This window comes from Hyperoodon ampullatus, assembly GCF_949752795.1.
Source record: "Hyperoodon ampullatus genome assembly, chromosome: 2".
Taxonomy (NCBI): domain Eukaryota; kingdom Metazoa; phylum Chordata; class Mammalia; order Artiodactyla; family Ziphiidae; genus Hyperoodon; species Hyperoodon ampullatus.
The window spans coordinates 11,688,084-11,707,123 of NC_136915.1; the positions used below are offsets into that span (position 1 = coordinate 11,688,084).

At 49.1% G+C, this 19,040-nt stretch overlaps 1 protein-coding gene across 1 annotated transcript in view; it reads left to right on the forward strand.

Annotated features, from left to right (window-relative positions):
• The window catches only part of LOC307063644 (forkhead-associated domain-containing protein 1-like), a gene marked incomplete at both ends in the record, with an annotated part of 72,446 nt that overhangs the window by 33,355 nt on the left and 20,051 nt on the right, over positions 1-19,040 (forward strand). The window contains 9 exon segments of the mRNA XM_079719873.1: positions 970-1,093; positions 4,751-4,881; positions 7,127-7,216; positions 8,244-8,348; positions 12,078-12,185; positions 14,934-14,958; positions 14,961-15,016; positions 16,050-16,202; positions 17,055-17,250. Of these exon segments, the coding sequence (XP_079575999.1) occupies positions 970-1,093; positions 4,751-4,881; positions 7,127-7,216; positions 8,244-8,348; positions 12,078-12,185; positions 14,934-14,958; positions 14,961-15,016; positions 16,050-16,202; positions 17,055-17,250 (988 nt within the window).

The following is a 19,040-nucleotide window of genomic DNA, read 5'->3' on the forward strand; positions in this document are numbered from 1 at the left end:
GGCCCGCGGACCGCAAAAAAAAGAACACAAAAAACCCCAAAACAAAACAAAAAAACACCCCATGGATAGTCAGAAGAGAGGACCGTCATAGCTCATCCCCCTGTGCCGTGTGCCAGGCATGATCTGAGCACTTGTACACATGTTAATTTATTAAAATACTTCTAACAATCCTATCAGGTTGGGACTACCATCACCCTGCGTACAGAGTGAACAAAAGGAAACAGAATATGGTGTCCTCCTTGTGTTCACAAAGCCCGTTAACTGGCAGAGACAGGACTTGAAGGCCACAGTCCGGCTCCCGAGTCCATGCCATGCTTTACAGCCTCCAACTTCTCCCGCTCATTCCTAGAGCCACCTGGGAAGGAGGAAGCAGCCAACTAAAGACTGGCTTTGAATCAGACTCCACATCTGAGCAGCCACGTGATCCCGAGCAGGGGGTCTCGCCTCTCTGAGTCTCAACCTGGCTCCCTTGCAAAATGGGCACATTCATGGGAACGTCAGCCTTCAGCAACGCTGTGACGAGTATCAGTGTAGCATGTGTGAACGGGCTTTGTAAACTCTGGAGTGTTCTGTGAGGTATAAACTACCCTCTCTTCTCATTAGAGGGAATTCATTTCATAACCTGCTCCCGGCTCTTGAACTTTGCTGTGCATCCAGTCAGTGCTGGATGATCTGGAACCAACAGCTGGTCTGTTTATGGCTGAAAACCCACAGGTCATAGGAAGACAGCAGCACCCGAGCCCCTGGGTGGCCACAAAGATAAGGTCCGTGTCTCGAGGACCGATGACATGGTGGTCACTGAAGGAACAGGCCCCTCCTGCCCCTTCCACTAGTGACAACTGAAAACCTTGGTTTCCCCAACACCCCGATCCAAGATCAACCCGACTCTTTGCCCAACGTTGGAGAAGTACCGGCGTGTCCTGCAGGCCTGGCTGGCCCCCTCTGACTGTGTGTTGCCTCTTTCCACAGATCAGTGCCCTACAGCAAGGCTACAACCAGGTGCTGTGCCAGACCCTGTCTGAGAGAAACTTAGAAATCACCTCCCTGAAGCACGAGGCCGAGAACTTAAGGAGGGAGACCGCCATCACGTCAGGTGAGGCCCTTGTGCATTCAGGCCCCAGAGCTTCTGCCCTCCCCCTGCAGACATCACCAGTCAACCAGCACACCTGTGCCCGTGACCTGGGTGCAGCCTCAGGGATCACCCGTGTCGGTGCATTAGAGTTCTCCCTCAGTGGAGGTTTCTTGCCGCCCAGTTCCGAGGGCAGGGCCAGGTAAATATTTGAGAGAATGGTATCTCTTGGCTACAAGGTCTCCTGAGCACTGGCCCCACCAGGGAGAACACAGGTCGCCCTGTGGCTTGGGTGGTTCCACAAAGCAGCCTGAGTGCAAACTAGAGCGTGGACAAAATGGGGTCACTCCTTTAAGGCACCCATTGTCTCACCCATTTCAGCCGAGTGCACTTGGGCCCAAGGGAAGCCATTTTCTAGTTTGATCCGAGGTGGTTGCCTGATAAAGGGCTTGGGCTGGGAGAGGGGCCGCTAGCGCACAGCTGTGGCTGAGCTTTGAGTCCCTGGATCCCTTCATTGCTTCCACATGTTTCTTGAGCTCCTACTAGGTGTCAGGCCCCATTCCAGGCTCCGGGGAGGGAGAGCCAAGCAAGACAGTCAGATTTCTGTGCTCACAGATTCGGGAGGGGGTGACAGACAATAAAAGTAAACGGATGAATAAACAAGCCCACCTCAGAGAGCAGTGGTGCTGTGGAGAAAATAAACTGTGTGTCGTGGTGGCCAGCGCTTCAAGGGGGGAGGCCAAGGGGGGCCAGCTTAGTGGGTGTGCAACCATGGAACTCAGGTGGGACTTGAACCCGTGGGCTGGGACTCGAACCCAGTCAGAACCCACTATCTTTTAATCGAGATCACGCATCTGGTCTCGGGACTTAATAAAGCTCAGGTTCTTTATGTCTCATCGCAGAAAGAATTCAGTGAGAGACAAAGTACGAAGTGGATTTCTTTAGAGAGAAACACACTCCACAGACAGAGTGTGGGCCATCTCAGAAGGCTAGAGGCCCCCAAATATGGGGCAGTTAGTTTTTATGCGCTGGGTAATTGTATAGGCTAATGAGTGGGAGGATTGTGACAACTCTAATAATTTGGGGAAGGGGCGGGGATTTCCAGAAACTGGGCCAACAGCCACTTTTTTTTTTTTTTCTGTACGCGGGCCTCTCGCTGTTGTGGCCTCTCCCGTTGCGGAGCACAGGCTCCGGACGCGCAGGCTCAGCGGCCATGTCTCACGGGCCCACCCGCTCCTCGGCATGTGGGATCTTCCCGGACCGGGGCATGAACCCGTGTCCCCTGCAGCGGCAGGCGGACTCTCAACCACCGCGCCACCAGGGAAGCCCCACGACCCACTTTTTGACCTTTATGGTCAGCCTCGGGACTGTCCTGGTGCTGGTGGGTGTGTCATTTCGCTCATGTATTACAATGAGCCTGTAATGAGGCTCCAGTTCCCCTGGAAGTCGAATCTTACGCGCCCTTGGACCTAGCCGATTCTAACCAGTCCATGTTGTATCCTCCACGGCTGTGTCCTTCTTTTAGAGAGGACCTGTTTCAGGAGGGCAAGGACAAGCCAAGGGCAAGAGAGGCTGCGTGGAGTGAACAGGGGATTGTGGGGCTGGGAAAGGTCGGGGGTCTGGGTTTTTATTCCAAGGGTGTTGGGAATCCAGTGGAGGTTTTTAAGCAGGAACTGACATGCCTAGAGACCTGAAGAGGATGGGACCACTCACAGACGAGGGGAGGGAGAGAAGCAGGTGACAGGGAGGAGGCAGTGAGCCTCTGAGGGGCACATCACTCTGAAAGCAGCCAGCGCGTAGCAGGAAACATGCCCACAGCTGTAGAAGCCAGGCATAGCATTGAGTCGCATGTGAATCCCCATCTCTGTATGAATCTGTGCTTTTCTTCTGCCTCACTCTGCAACTTAATCACACCCAGCCCCACCCCCTGCTGCCCCCAGGTCTCTGCTTATGCTCCTCCCTCACTTGGGATGTCCTCAGATATTTTCTGAGCACCTCCCCCAGGCTAGGTGCTGTTCTGGGCACCAGGAATGTAAGGATGAACTCGCTGGTCGTCACCTTCCTCCCGTATGTCGGCCAGTGAAACCTCATCCAAGCATCAAGCCTGTCTCAGATCCCACCTTCTCCGATCAGGGAGTCGGACAGACCTGGGTTGGGATGACGCTTGAGATGGGCTGGACCCACTCAAAGTGTGGCAAGCCCCAGAGGGATTTCCAAGTAACTGAACTGTGTCCTGGAGGCAAAGCTCATTTTTAAAATGAAATTCTGGAGCATTTTGTGCTTTATTTCATAGACATTCTTGATTGATACCTACCACTAAAACTGGGCCTGATGTTCTTTCAAGAAAAGAACTGTAGGAGATAACCCAATACCACTGCATTTATGCACCCTTCTTCCCACTTTTATTCAAAATGATACTACAATGCAAGAGCGAAGAGATATGGGGAGATATGTATATGCATAACTGATTCACTTGGTTATAAAGCAGAAACTAACACACCATTGTAAAGCAATTATACTCCAATAAAGATGTTTAAAAAAATGATACTACAGTAATGGAGTAGTTATCTATTGCTGCATAACAAGTTACCCCAAAATGTAATGGATAAAACCCCAACCAATATTTATGATCTCCCCCAGTTTCTGTAGTTCAGGAATTTGAGCGGGGGGTGACTTAGTTCTCATGAGTTGCAGTCAAGATGTCGGCTGGGGCATCAGTCATGTCATCTAAAGCCTCGGGGGGAGCCGGAGGATCCCCCTTCAGAATGGCTGCTCATGTGGCTATTGGCTGGAGGCCTTAGTCCCTCAGCACACATGCTTCTCTCTAGGGCTGCTTGAGTGTCCTCACAACACAGCAGTTGGCTTCCCCCAGAGTGAGTGATTCAAGAGGGAGCAAAGAGGAGTCCACAGTGTCTTTTATGACCCAGCCGGAGAGGAAACAGTCCGTCATTTCCACAGTATCATATTGGTTACCCATGGCAGTCCTATTCAGGGTGGGAGGGGCTACACAGGGCATGAATTCTAGGCAGCAGGCATCATTGGAGCCATTTTGGAAGCTGGCTGCCGAGAAAAATAATAGGCGCCATGGAACAAACATAATTTAGCCACTTTGTGTTCTTGGGACATACCGTCTCATTTCAGCCTTACAATAACTCTGTGTGGGACAGACAGTGGGAGGTGAAATAGCTTGTCCAAGACCACCAAGCTAATAAGTGGTAGAGAGGGGTCCAAACTCAGAGGACTGTGAAACCAACCACCCCATCAATAGCGTCCAGCAGTGCCCTCTGCCACACGCCCGTCTCCTGGCATCTGGAGAAGAATTCCTAGACCTTCCCTGTGCTGGGCCTCTGTTTCCCAGGCCCATGGGGTGGCCTCTCCTCCCAGCTTTGCCTGGCCTGTGCCCACAAGGGGCCCCCAAAGGTTTCTCCTCTCGCTGGTGCTGACTGCCCCTCATTCTCACTGAAGCCTCAAACCCTGTTCCATGGACTTTGCTCTCATTCCCATTCCTGCTCTGGGACCCTTGGAAAAAGCCTCCCCACTTCTAGGCGGGCACCGGTGTTGGCCCAGGCTTGGAAGGTCTTGTCCGAACGTTGGCTGACAGCCATGGTGTTGCCAATAATCCTTCCTGCCTCTTTGACCTCCATGAGTCTTTTGTTTTGGTTTGGTTTGGTTCTTTTACAGAGATGGTGTCATCTTTGCAAAGAGACGTGTTGGTAAAGGATGGTCAAGTTCAACAACTACAACAGGAGTTGAATCAACTGAAAAGTGAGAAGAAAGAAAAGGATCACCAGCTCGAAGCCCTCAGCTCCAGAGTGAGTGTCGGGTCATCAGCAAATTGTAGCTGCGAAAAGCAGACACAGTGGAGTCACATGACACACGGTGGTGAGATGAGGCCAGGGCCCAAGGACACAGGGAGGGTAGCTGCTGGGCAGGTGGCCAACTTCTCTGAAGCCTTTCAAAGGACAGCGTGTATGTGCCTCAGAATAAGTATAATAGATTTTCAAATCCAGCAAACATTTTCTAACCCCTATTATAAATGAGTTTGTTTAATCCCAGCAACAAACACACCTATGAGCATATACTGCCATTGCAAAGTTTAATATTAAGCAGAATACGATCTCTCTGTGAGCAAGGATGACCACACGGCTGCATCGTGTTCCCAGCACCACTGGTTCTTATAATTGTCTTCAAAGCAGAAAGTTTGAAGATCCAGATGCAAACACGCAGACTCTCATTTCTTCCTTAGACTTTAGTGTGTAGAATGTCTCTATGGAAGATGAACGTGGTAGGCAAGCAAAGAGCTTTTTACATGTAACTTTGACTATTTGCAAATCTTGCCTTCAATGCTAACTTTAGAATCCTGACTCTATAGGATAAGATTTCTCAGTATTTGCATGATGTGCCTGTTTCTGTGAGTCAAGGTAAAACCTCAAAGCTTTCATCTCAGGTGGCAACTCAGAGATTCCCAGAGGCTACCCGATAGCTAGGTCTGTATGGGGGTGGGGTGAGAACAGATCTTGAGGTTCCAAGGAAAAGGCACAGTAAGTAATACCTGGTACATAGTACCATACCCAGTTTGGAGCTGGTGAAAGGCACTGCATGAGCTTTGGGATCAGACAGACCAGGGTCCAATCCCAGAGCTTTCTTTTATTGTAACTTATTTGGCCTCCATTTCCCCATCTGTGAAATGGGGATGACAAAATTGTTTTCCGAGAAGTGGGAGGTTGGTTTTAGTTGTGCTCTTCTGCCTCTGCCCGAGGTCGGCTGCCTGGCCAAGCCCTCTGCATTCGTTTCTCCCAAGCAGAGTGTCTTCCCAGGCATGTGCTATAGCTGTTTTATGTGGGGTGTGTGTGTGTGTGTGTGTGTGTGTGTGTTGGGGACGGGAAGGGGATGCAGAGCTGGTGCTAAGTAGAAGGAATCTGCAAAGACAGCACCTGCTTGGCTCTTCTACCTCCTGAAGTGCATTTGGATGATTTATGTCCCCGTTTCCCCTTCCTCGTTGACCTCGGAATGAGGTCCCTTCTCCTCTAGACTGTGCTGGCCAATAGCACAAGGGCTCGTCACCACCAAGGGTACTGCTCTTGTGAACATTTGAGATGCCTTTTTTTAATGACATACATCATGTGTGTTAATTTTAGAAAAATAAGTACATGACATTGAAAAGAAAAAATAAAAAGAGAGGAGAGGAAATGCTACCTTGAGAAATCAGTGTTAATATTTTCATGTATGTTTTCCCAGTCGTTTCTATATATGGCCTAGAAATCAATCAATCAATCATTTTACAGCGAATTTATACTATGCACATTTTTAAAATTTTTAAATACTTATTATTTTCCCATTCTAATAAATCAACTCTCTTATCATTCGTCTTAAAAGCTACATACTTTCTCCTGGATGTACCCAGTGTTATAAAGTGGTCTGCTGTTCTAAACAACACTTGGGTTGTTTCCTCTTTTTTTTTTTTTTCTTCCACTGTTACTGACAATTCTGTGAAGAGCATCCTTGAAACTACAGATTTACTTATTTCTCCAGTCATTGTCCTTAAGGTACATTCCTAAAGTGGGAATTGCTGGGTCAAAAGAAGGCACATCCATCCGTATGCCCTTAATGCCTGTTGCCAAGCCGCCCTCGGGCAAGACAGCTCCGTTTGCCCCTCCACACCAGTCGGGGCAGTTGTGTCTTTGAGATGCAACCTGCACAAAAGCCCTAAGATGGACCCGAGCTCACTGGCTCGGCCCCCTCCACCCTCACTGGTTACAGCGTGAAAACATCCCAATTCCTGCACCCTAAGTACCCAGACTCTACAAAGCTGGATTTCCCCTGCAGTGAAGTTTGCTGGCTTTTGAAGAGGAATTTAGATGCTCTATTCCTCAGAACTCATGAGAGGGGTTAATTGGGAATGAATGCAGGATCCCATGCTCCCATCACACAAATGGTCTCACCTCTCAGAATTCAGAGGTGTGATTGGGTTATACAGCAGGAAACACTCCTGGGCGTGAACACAGGTACTTGGGACACCCAGCCAAGCCCCCATGGCCTTGTCCTTTTTCTCCACAGTGCTCAGTGCTGAAAGAAGTGTTACAGAAGGAAGATGCCCAGAAGGAGAAGTGGGAAGCCCAAGAGAAAGAGTTAAAACTCTGCAAAACCGTGCGTTGAACCTCCTGACCCCTAGGTGTCCACTGAAAGCCTAGATTGTGGCCTTGAGGGTTTTGGAGGGGTTCCTTGGCCCATTAGCTAGCACAAGCTCTGGGGCTTTCTGGGTGTTTGTCTGTTAATGTAGTCTCCTAATTCTTTGATTTGCTGGCCTCAAAGAGATGGGTGAAAAAACCATGGAAAACACACTCTCCCCAGATTTTCTGGGCAGTTGGCTCAAGGCCCCTCATCAGGTTTCCCCTGGGGAAAGGGACGGGAGGTGGCCACCGTATGCTGCTAGAAATTCACCGTGGTCCCTACCCCTGGACTTGTGATGCCAAGACTTTCATGATCCACTGTCACAAGTTTTATCACAGCCCTGAGCACTGTTATTAACACAACTCTTCTTGAAGTATTTTTGCTTAAATTCATTCAATTTTACAACAATTTATAAAAACAAAATAAAAGGCAAATGTATCACTGGCCTTGTATGGAAGTTGAACATAAAATTGAATACAATGAAAAGATGACCACTAAATGTAAATGTTCACCCCCTGTACCAGCCCGAACCCTCGTGCACATCACCAGGCATACGTTTTCCATCTGTTGGGAAGGACGGTGCCTGGGACGGGGGCAGGAGACGTGTGCTCTTCTCTCTGTCAGGAACACACTTCTCTGCCTCAAATGAGAAAAAAGAAAAATGTCATTGTTCTTTTCTTCCTAACTGTGCCCATTGTGTCTTCCAAACAGCCCTTATTTAGATTGAACTCAAAAATATACCCCAAGGAAAGAGACTCTAATGAGTGGATAGGTATCTTGTACTGTTTAATCCAGGATCCATGCTGATCTTCAAAAGAAACTCAAATTTTCCCCCACCAAGCCCTTTCATTGCATCCGTTGAAAGAAAGTCTACTTTGCCTCAAAGATGTGCAATTGTCCCCCAAGGGAAGGAGTTAAGCGAATCCCAGACTAGGTTTCTGCCTTAATGAACCGGATGAAATGAGTTGTGAAGTTGACTTCCCTGTTGTTGGAACTCTTTCAGCAAATCCATGACATGGAAGAAGAAATGAGGAAGCTCAGGGTGGAGCTGAAAAGGAGCAGGACCGAGCAGAGCCTGATCTCTATGACGCTGCGGGAAAAGAGCAAGGTATGGCCGGGACAGGTCGGCCTGGGAACCACTCTGGGGCAGGCCCTCCACCTGCATCATCTCTGTTCATCCTCACAATGACCCCATGCGGTCTATACTGGTATAACCCCACTTTACAGTCGGGAAAACTGAGGCTCACAGAGGTGAAGGAAGTTATCCAAGTTCACTTGCATAAAGTAGTTGTGGCAGAACTTGAATCCAGGTCTGCCTGACTCCAAAGCTCCTGTGTGTAACCACTACCCGAGACTGCCTTCAAATCTTAATTGTGAAATTATCTAAGAAAGAATTGATCCATTAAATCAAGTTTGCCAAGGATGTTGTTCCAAGTTAAATTCTCATATTGATTTTTTTTGTCTTTTTTTCCATCATTGAGAATGTTTTTAAAAATCTCAACATGTTTGTCATTTGTGTGTTTCTTCTTTTAATATGAACGATTTTTGCTTTATATATTTTGAGGCTGTGTTACTAGGTGCATATAAATTTAGAATCCTAATACTTCCTGTAGAGCAAAACTTTAGATCATCATGAAATGTTCCTTTTCATCTCTAGTAGCGTTTCTCCCTTAACATCTTCCTTGTCATTTAGGTTCATCACTGGCTTTCTGTTGGTTAGAGTTTTCATACGTTCTCTGTTAATTTTTGTCTTAAGGTTTAGACATATGCCTTCCAAATAGCATATCATTTTTACAAAATCCAGTTTGACGATCTTTGACTTTTAGTCCATTTATATTATGTAATTACTCGTGTACTGGGGTTTAAATCTACCTTCTTGCTCAATACCAGTTGTACCATCTGTGCTATGTTCCTTTTTCTCTCCTTTCTTGCCTCCTTCTGAGTGGATGGTTTTCCCTCATTCCACTTTCCCCTTCTATTAGCTTGGAAATATTTCACTTTTTTACTATTCTTTTAGTAATAGTAAGACAATAGCATTCATCCTTGACTCACCAAAATCACACATTAATTAAGTTTTTCACTCTTCTACTATTCTCTTTGTAGTCATCCTGAAGACTACAATATGCATTCCTTTTTTTTTTTTTTTTTTTTTTTTGCTGTACGCGGCTCTCTCACTGTTGTGGCCTCTCCCGTTGCGGAGCACAGGCTCCGGACGCACAGGCTCAGTGGCCATGGCTCATGGGCCCAGCCACTCCGCGGCATGAGGGATCCTCCCGGACAGGGACACGAACCCATGTCCCCTGCATCGGCAGGCGGACTCTCAACCACTGCGCCACCAGGGAAGCCCTGCATTCTTAACTTACCAAGAGGCAATAGTAGTTGATAATTATGCCCTTCTCCTTGACAGTGCAATGAGTTTCAAACACCTTAACTTCACTTACCCCCTCCAGATTTATAAGCCATTGCTGTCATTTTCTAAACTCCTCTTGATAGTTAAAACCCCACAAGACATTATTAGTGTTTTTCTATAGTCAGTATCATATCCACACATTACCCTTACTGTTGCTTGTCTTTTCTGCATCTCTGATCACCCACCTGGGTTCATTTTTCTTGTGTCTGAAGAATACCCTTTAATGTTTTCCCTCATTGTGGCTCTGCTGATGACAAATTCTCAGATGTGCCCGTGTGTCTGTCTGGAGATGTATATTTAACCTTCATTCTTAAAGCACATTTGACTGCGTATTGAATTGTACAATGGCAATTCTTTTCTTTCAGCACATTAGATATAGCATTAGATATGTCACTGTTGTCTTGTGGCTCCTATTATTTCTATTTAGAAGTCATCTGTAAGCCTAACTGTTTTACCTTTGCATAATCTGTCTTTTTCTCCAGTTGCTTTTAAGATTGTCTTTTCCCTTGATTTCCAGCAGTTTTATTATGGTTTATCTAGGTGTGGATTCAGTTTTATTTACCTCGTTCAGAGTTCGTAGGGGCTTCTTGAATCCCTGGCTTGGTGTTTTGCCTTAGTTCAGGCGCTTGGGCTCTGTACCACACAGGCAGTGGGGAGCTCCTAAGGCTTCTGAACAAGTGACTGATGCAATGACATTCGTGGACAGTAATAAGGGTGAAAATGATAGTTACAATTTCTCACGTACTAGGCGTTACCTTGAACTTTTCATCTCTTCATCTTCACAACAGCGCTGTGATCTAGAAATCATCCTCTCCATTTTACAGATGAGAAAGTCAAGGCTACTAGTTACTAGTAAAGTAACTAGCCCAATGGCACAGTCGGTTTTTTCTGACTCCAGGTTCGTCTGACTTCAGTGACCCTGGCGTAGCAAACAGCCACATGCCACTGTTTACACTGAAATTAATCAAAATTAACTAAAATTTTTAATTCAGTTCCTCCGTCACACCAGCCCCATTTCGAGTGCTCGATCCCCAGGTGTGGCTGGTGGCTGCCGTATTAGACAACACAGCCTCGCTCAGAGTACCTGTACTGTTGCAGAAATTTCTGTTGGACAGAGCTGCCTTACAGCAGGGTAACTCTCACAGTACCGTTAAGATTGCACTGGAAGAAACTAAACTCGAGGCGAGGAGGCCAGTTGTCACAGTCCAGCTTGCATGTGAGAGGGACTGGAGGACAGGCGTGAGACCCCCGAGTGTGAGAGAGGGAGCAGGGCGGCCGCTGAAGGTGACTCTGAGGCTTGGGGACGGGAACGGGGGCTGTTCATGCAGAGCACAGACAGGGGCAGAGTGCAAGGCTGGACTTCGCTTTTGCAGCACATGAAAAAGGCTGCTGACATAGAAGTCAGAGCATGTTTAGACCTGGGAGAAAACTAAGGCCCAGAGAGGTTAGATGACTTTTCCAAGGTAACGGAGCTGGGTAGAGGCTCTTCCACTGGACCACACTACTCAGAAGAAAGCTCTTAAGGGCTCTTCTGGGTCTTTTATTACATCCCTGTGATCCCCCTCTTCAGATCCCTAAAGAAACAGCCCGTGAATTTGTTTCAGCACAAAAACGTTCCATTTATTTACGAGAGTTTGCCTCATTTCCTGTTAGTGCCAGGGCCCAGGGCTCAGCAGGTGCATCCAAGAATTGAGCAGCTGCGGGGCCTACACTGGCCAGCCAAGGGTAGCATGGAGCACTCCCAAGCTTACCGTGCGTTGACTGTTACCCTAGAAAGGGGGGAAAAGTAGGCAAGCTTCTCCACTTTAAATGCCTTCCTTTGCAGGCTGCAATTCTTAATAGACATTGCTTTAGCAAGCCTGCAGTGAGGTTACCACCAGTGAGTGTGCTCAAAGTGGTAACGACAGTTATGATAATAAACCCAATCATAACATTTCCAAGTACCCATCACGAGTTATTAGAACGAGACTGTACGGCGGACATTCCCGTCCACCTTTCATAGGTTACAGCAGTACTTAACACACTCACAGAGCCCTTAAGCACTATTCCAAACATTGAATCCCCACAATAACTCTATGCAGTGATACTAGTATCATCATCCCCATTTGACAGATGAGGACACTGAGTCACGGAGCAGTGAAATAAATTTCCGAGTGTCGTATGGCTTGTTAGGGACCGAGCTGGGATGGGAGTGTGCGGTAGAACATAGTTGAGCCCCGGGTGCAGAGCTCGGCCCTTTCCCGTAGGGGGCAACTCCCTGTGAGTTTGCCTCCACCCTGTGCATGCCTGTGACCCCTGCTGCTGGGCTGCAGCTGTCCCTACCCCTCAGGGACTCCCCCACTGCCATTAGCACCCCCCCAGAAGAGTTTCCCCAGAGGGCATGATGATCACATTAGCAGCAAGCCCACGCTTTCATCATTCTTTCAGGCGGAAGAGTGGCTTCGGGAGGATTCCAGAAGGAAATTGCTTCTGCTGCAAGAAATGAGGAACAGAGAACACCTCATTAAAGACAACTTGGAAAGGGCAGTAGGTCAGGTAGGTGTGCTGCAGAGCCCCTTCACGGGCCCGAGCTCTCCACGGAATCCCGCACCCAAGCGGCCGGCAGGGATGAATGAGGAATAATACGGCCTGGCTTAGTTCACCCGCTTATCTCAGGGGCAGGGCTTTGTGCGGCTTCCGCGTCCCCGTGGATTTCACTAAAGAGGCTTTTCCTTCTGGGAAGCTGCCCACTCCAGTGTTTGCTGTTGCCTGAGACCCTGACTAAGCAGCCAGTCCCAGCTCAAGGCCCACCCCAGTGAACCAGCTGTGCGGTTCCCTCTTGGGAAGGGTTTGAGCTCTTGACCCCGGTGGTGTTTCTAGCACTTTCTCCTTCACAATTTTTGTCCTGACATTTACAGCGATCTTTCTTCCTCTGGGCCCCCAAACAGATGCTACAGTCAGTGTCCCCAGGGAAATGCCACATTTCTGTTTGTTTGTTTGTTTGTTTGTTTGTTTTGTTTGGCCGAACCGCGTGGCTTGCAGGATTTTAGTTCCCCAACCAGGGATGGAAACCGTGCCCCCTGCAGTGGCTGCGTGGAGTCTTAACCACTGGAGCGCCAGGGAAGTCCTGCCACTTTTCTTCATAAAGTAAAACCCAGAATACCACAGCTGATGCCAGGTGGAGGTGGGCAGGGTGGGGAGAGGGCCATTTCCCAGGGCTCTGACCCAAGATGGCCCAGTGGCCCTTCCTCTGACACGTGGCACAGACATGAGGGCCAGAACATGCAAACGAGCCTTCACCAAAGGCTAAGGGAGAGCAAAGGAGAACCCAAGACGGGGCACTGGCCCTCCAGAACACAGCCCACCGAGGGCAGCCCATCTTGGAACCCCTCCACAAGGCATCCTCTCCTGGCAGCCTCGGCTCCAGGGGGACCAAGAACGTTTTGCATGTATGTGTTTGTGCTTTTCTTTTTCTGGGAGAGTGAGTCCACCTCGTCACTCATTGGATGCTCAGAAGGATCTGTAAACCACCAAAAAAGGTTAAGAACCACAATCCTCAAAGGAGCCCTCCGTCCCACCCAGCCCAGTTCCCAAAGCCCTTGCGTTTGGTAGCGTCCAAGCCTGAACTATCAGTGTGACCGGAATGTGTCCCACGTGCTGAACTTCAGAGGCACCCACAAGTTAAATGACGATGCTGACCCTCAGGCAGGTTTGAAAGCCTCTTCAACCAACTTCCACACCATCAACCCCGGTGTCCTTTCTCCTGCAGGGTGCCGACCCCTTAGCAAGGCAGAGAGCCCGCCAGCCTGGGCTTCCCTCCGTGCACCTGGCCTACCCCTCACCTTGCTGGCACTCTGCACCCACGGCGCACACCCGCCTTGAGGGCATGATCTGCGCCACTTGCCGAGCTCCTGTTCATGGCTCTGGCCAGGGGTCATCCAGGAAGACCCTCAGAGACACTGAGATTCCTCCAGGTCTAGACTCGAGAGAGAAAGGACGAACGAGGCTTCTCTGCACTGCCTGGGCCTTCCTGCTTCACCCCCTTGTCTCCACAGCCCGCTCCCGTCCTGAGGTGCTGCCCTTCCCCAGGCCAGTGACCACAGGACTCAGCCCATCGTCCAGCAGGACCTGTCCCTCCCCACCCCCACTCCCCACCCAGCAGTCCCGTAGGGCGCCTCTGGTGATAACGCGGGCCATTGCCCACAGGGCCCTCTCTACATAACCTCTTCCTTGGGCGAGCTAGGACCCTCCCTTGGCCATGAAACCAGCAGACGACCCAGAGTCCCTCCAATCACCCGGCTGGTTTCCGGCAGGATGACTGCAGAGGTGTCCTTAGGAGAGTCATAATTCCTCTACTTGGCTTCCCAGAGCTCCCTGGTGTGCAGCAGACTCCTGTGTCTTGGAACCTGTTCACGTTCTCATTGATTCCGTGGCCCTTGTGGTCCTTCAGGGCTCTGTTTTATAGCCTTTCATGACCACATTTTGCCAGTGAGCCAAAAACCCAGGCCAAGGGCCATCACGTTGGTAAATTTCCAGAGAAACTTGGGCTTCTTTGCCGTTCAAGTCTCATGAGCCTGGGGCATCATGAACTCGTCATTCTAGAAGCCCTGATTTAATTTAACTGCGTTGTTTCATCATCCATAATATGAAGACACCAGCATCAGGGAGGCACTCAGTAAAAACTGGCTGAACTGAAGGAGAGGACTTTGCACATCTGACTTGACAGGTGTTTCTGTTATAAGCATTTGATGAACGTTTATTGAGTGCCTGCTGTGTGCCAGGCACGGCACCAGGCTCCGGGGACCTGGAGAGGAATACAGGAGACGTCGTCTTCAGGACACAAGGTCTAAGGCACAAAACGGCAGCAGGCAGCTCCTCCTTCTCTCCCCAGGCGCCCTTGCTGATGACACGAGTTACCCGGGTTGGCAGCCTCAGTGTTGATCTCACAGCCTGGTGCCAACGTAGCAATTACGGAAGAGCGCTCCTTGCCCTGGACTTCCCACTGGATAATTGGCAGCAAGTGGCTCTTCCGAGAGCCTGAGACATGTGTGTGCTGATCGTGTGCGTCGGCTAGGTTAGGCGGGCACACCTGAAAAGTCATTAAAACCTGCTGTCCCCCTCTCTTGTGTGGGCACTGCCCCTTCCGGTGAGAGGTGAAGGTGTTAATTAGACATAATGACCACTAAAGGCATGCAGAGCCTTCTCACCGATTTCTCCCAGACCCAGCGATGGAGGCGCCTCCCCCAGCCTTGCAGCTGCAGCTGCGCCACTCACCTCATCCCCTTCCCTTTCTTTGTGCTGCAGCTGGAGCTTTCCAGAAATCAGGTACTCAGGCCGCTTGCGGACGCGTGAAACCGTTCCAGGACAAACCCGTCTCCAATCAGCAGGCTCGTCTCTCTTCCCCACTTTCTCCTTCAGGGACCTGGCGCTCCAGACACTGGGAGCATATGTTCCTGTTTTTTGTTGGTGGCGCATATTTTTCACACTGTTGCTACACCATAAAGATTTGTTTTGATTTTCTGGGATTTCCTGGCTTTTCAAGTAAAAGCCAGTTAAACTCCCTTGCAGTGTTTCTGTGAAAATCAAATTAAACCACCCAGGACTGTGTCTGGTCAGCAGACCCGCACGGTGAACCTCCGTTAGCCCCGCGAGGAAAGGGGCGGCCTCAGCATGGACGGTGCGTCCTCGCTCGCTCGTTCCTCCTGAAGTGGCAGATGGCAGTGAGGGTGGGCCTCTGGCTGTAACGATGCCTTATTATCCTTCCGTTTATCCTCTCCAACCCTGGGTGTCAGCGCGCGGGTCACAAGATCACACCACGGGCTTCTCTCGGACGACCTCCTTTTTAGGAGCCCACAGCATCAGGCTCAGCGTGATGAATCCCTCCCAGAATGCAGAAGAATCTAGAACACACTCGTGGCCACATGACAGGCCTTTGGCTCTTAAAAAACCATCTGTGATCCTGGGAAACATGCCCCGGTGACAGAGCCAATATCCACCCTCCAGAGCCATCCCCAAAACATGCCAGGACCTCCCTCCTCCGAGCTTAAGCTGAAGCCCTCCAGGTCCCCTCCCCCCAGAGCCACCCTGCATTTTAATTAATTAATTTATTTATTTTTGCTGGGTTGGGTCTTCGTTTCTGTGCGAGGGCTTTCTCCAGTTGCAGCGAGCAGGGGCCACCCTTCATCGCGGTGCGCGGGCCTCTCACTATCGCGGCCTCTCTTGTTGCGGAGCACAGGCTCCAGGCGCGCAGGCTCAGTAGTTGTGGCTCACAGGCCCAGTTGCTCCACGGCATGTGGGATCTTCCCCGACCAGGGCTTGAACCCGCATCCCCTGCATCGGCAGGCAGACTCCCAACCACCGCGCCACCAGGGAAGCCCCACACTGCATTTTAAAACTTTTTTTTTTTCTTTTTCTCACCAGTTACTAGAGAAGAGCAACAGGGTCACAGAGGACAATATCAACGTTTGGCAGAAAAAGCGGACCCTGCAGAAGGAGACCCAGCTGAGCAGCTGCAAACAGGAGGAAATCACCCAGAACATCAAGAAGCTGAAGACATCCTTAGACAGTTGCCAGGTGCCCCCTTCTCCATTCCTCAAATGTCCCCTGTGTCTCATTTTTGTGCTCCTTGTTCAGGAAATTGTCCAGCTCTGCTTTTAGTCCACCTTTTCCCTTGTTGGAGAAATCTGTTTGAGATCAGAAAACAAAGGACCTCCAGAAATGCCTCCCAGGTGAACTTGGTGTGGCCAAGGAGAAGCTGCCCGCCACACTCCAAGTACTGCCTTTGGGAGGCCCCAGACCCCGGGGTAAAAAAACCAGCCCCGTGTTATTTCCAGAGAAACCAAAGAAACATTCTGCTCTTTATTTGCAGTTTTCTTTTCTGTCCCAGCAGTGGAAGGCTGCTCTTACCCTTATTGGACCAGAGGGTCTGGCAGAGCCCCCACTTCATGGCCCCCATGCAGGGATCCAGCTTATCACATCAGGCAGCTGCTTCTGCTTTCTCTGGAAATATGCAGCTACTATCTGGGGAGTCTGGGCAAATGTTTGCTTGTCAGCACTCTTTCAAATCAGGAAACCGCACTTTATGACCAGCTTGTGTGTTGATCTCAGCAGGAATTCTGTAACCAAATTTGCTTCCCCTTTCAGCCAAATCGTCCTTGGCAATTTGGCTTTGGAATTGCCTATACCTAAACAAAGGGTCTCTTTGACCATCCAGAGTCCCAATTAGAGTGCACGAGAAATAAAAGCTGCCTCCTTCCTTCCGCCCCCCAAAAAAGGGAAGTAGAGCTGGGCCGTCACAGGGCGGCCAACATACGGCTCTGCCTGCTTCACGGTCCCGTCAAGAACACTGCTCTGTGCGGGTCACAACCGTCAGGTGCTATTTCTGGCGATGGTGCCCGGGCTCCTCACGACCTCATCTCTTTCCAGGCGTGCATGACAATGTCTTGCTCTAGCAATGACCTGAAGAAGGAGGTCAACCTCCTGCAGCACCTGCAGGTCAGCCCACCTGTCTCAGGGCTCCAGAAGGTGGCGCTGGACATCTTGCGCCTGTCACTGTCCTGGCTGGAGGAAACAGAGCATCTCCTCCACGAGGTGGGGATCCAGTTCTCCAGCTCCGACAAAGGTGATTGAAACTCTTTTGTCACATAGTTACATGACTGAAATATTGTGTTGAATCTGATCACGATGGGACATCTGTTGAGGGAGGCTTCTTAGGTATGTGGCCAAGTGTTCCCTTCTCCAGACTTCACTTTGCTTCACCACTTGAGAAGCAGTGTTCCTGGAAAAAAGTACACAAGTGAGACGTGATTACTGGAGAAAAATGAGACGTGACAGTGGCAAAAGGAAAAATTGAAATTATGCTAAATCTTCTCTCTCAGAAGTAACCATATATATACTATATATAGAGAGAGTAGAGACGTTTTTTAGAGCAGTTTTATGTTCATGGCAAAATTGAGAGGATGATACAGAGATTTCCCAGGTACCCCCTGTCCCCACTCATACACAGCCTCCCCCATTTATCAGCATCAGCACCAGAGAGGTACAGTTGTCAGGACTGATGAACCTACATTGACACATCCTAATCACCCAAAGTCCATGGTTTATATTAGGGTTCACTCTTTTTCATTTTAATTTTATTGGAGTGTAGTTGATTTACAATGCTGTGTAGGGGTCACTCTTGGTGGTGTGCATCCTATGGGTTTGGGCTTGGACAAATGTGTGATGACATGTATCCACCATTATAATATCATACAGAATCGTTTCACTGCCCTGGCCTTTCTCGCCTTCTGAGATGGCCCACGCTCTGTCTGTGGAGTGTGTTTCTCTCTAAATAAGTCCACGTCTTACCTATCACTTTGTCTCTCACTGAATTCTTTCTGCGATGAGACATCAACAACCTGAGCTTCATTAAGTCCTGAGACCAGCAGGTCCACCAATAATGAGGCCCACCCCGGGGAGGACCCAGAGGCCCTGTAAATCACGATGCTCCACCGGGAAGATGGTCCAGTCCTGAAGGTGCCTTTGATCCCAAATCTACTGCCCTAAGCAGAAGCCAGGGAGCACGGCGGGGGATGTGGTTCAGATCAGGCCATCTCTGAGCAGATTGGTGGATTCTGTGCACAAAGCCCTGGTATACTCGATTTATGAGTTTCACTTCTCAGGTCACTCTGTAACTACATAGTAACAGAAAGTACAGAGAATTCATTAAAAGCCACCTGTGGAGTCCATAGAGGGGAAGTGGGGTGGGTGAAGTTACAGATCAGGGACGTGGTAATAAAGCAAAATGATGATAACCCATAAACCCAAATATCTAGAAACTGATATTCTAGAAATTGAGGAAAGTAAAGCTACAAGTTTAACAAAATAAAGAGAAGCAAAGTAGAAGCCAACTTCAAAGCCAGCCTGTGCAATTCCTCCATGGCAGCGCACGTTTGTCTGATTGAAGCCTGGCCCTGCTGTTCTTCAGTGCCTTCCTATTAGTGCCTTAAGTAATCAACATCTCCAGTAATCCCTCTGCAGTGTTCAGGAATTCAACTCGTCATGGGGAAACCTGTGGTTTGAGGACTTATGTTTTTAAGAAAACTTCTTTTCTTTTCAAAACTGGATATTTTTATTCCAAATACAAGAACCTATCCCCCCCCAAAAAAAGAATAGTTTCACTGCCCTGAAAATCCTCTGTGCTCCCTCCCAGCCCCCCCGCAGCCCCTGGCAACAACAGATCTTTTTACCGTCGCCATAGTTTTTGCCTTTTCCAGGATATCATGTAGTTGGAATCATACAACTTTTCAGATTAGTTTCTTTTATTTAGTAATATGCATTTTCGTTTCCTCCAAGTCTTTTCATAGCTTGATAGCTCTTTTTTTCTTTTTTAGTGCCCAACAATATTCCATTATCCATTCACCTACTGAAGGA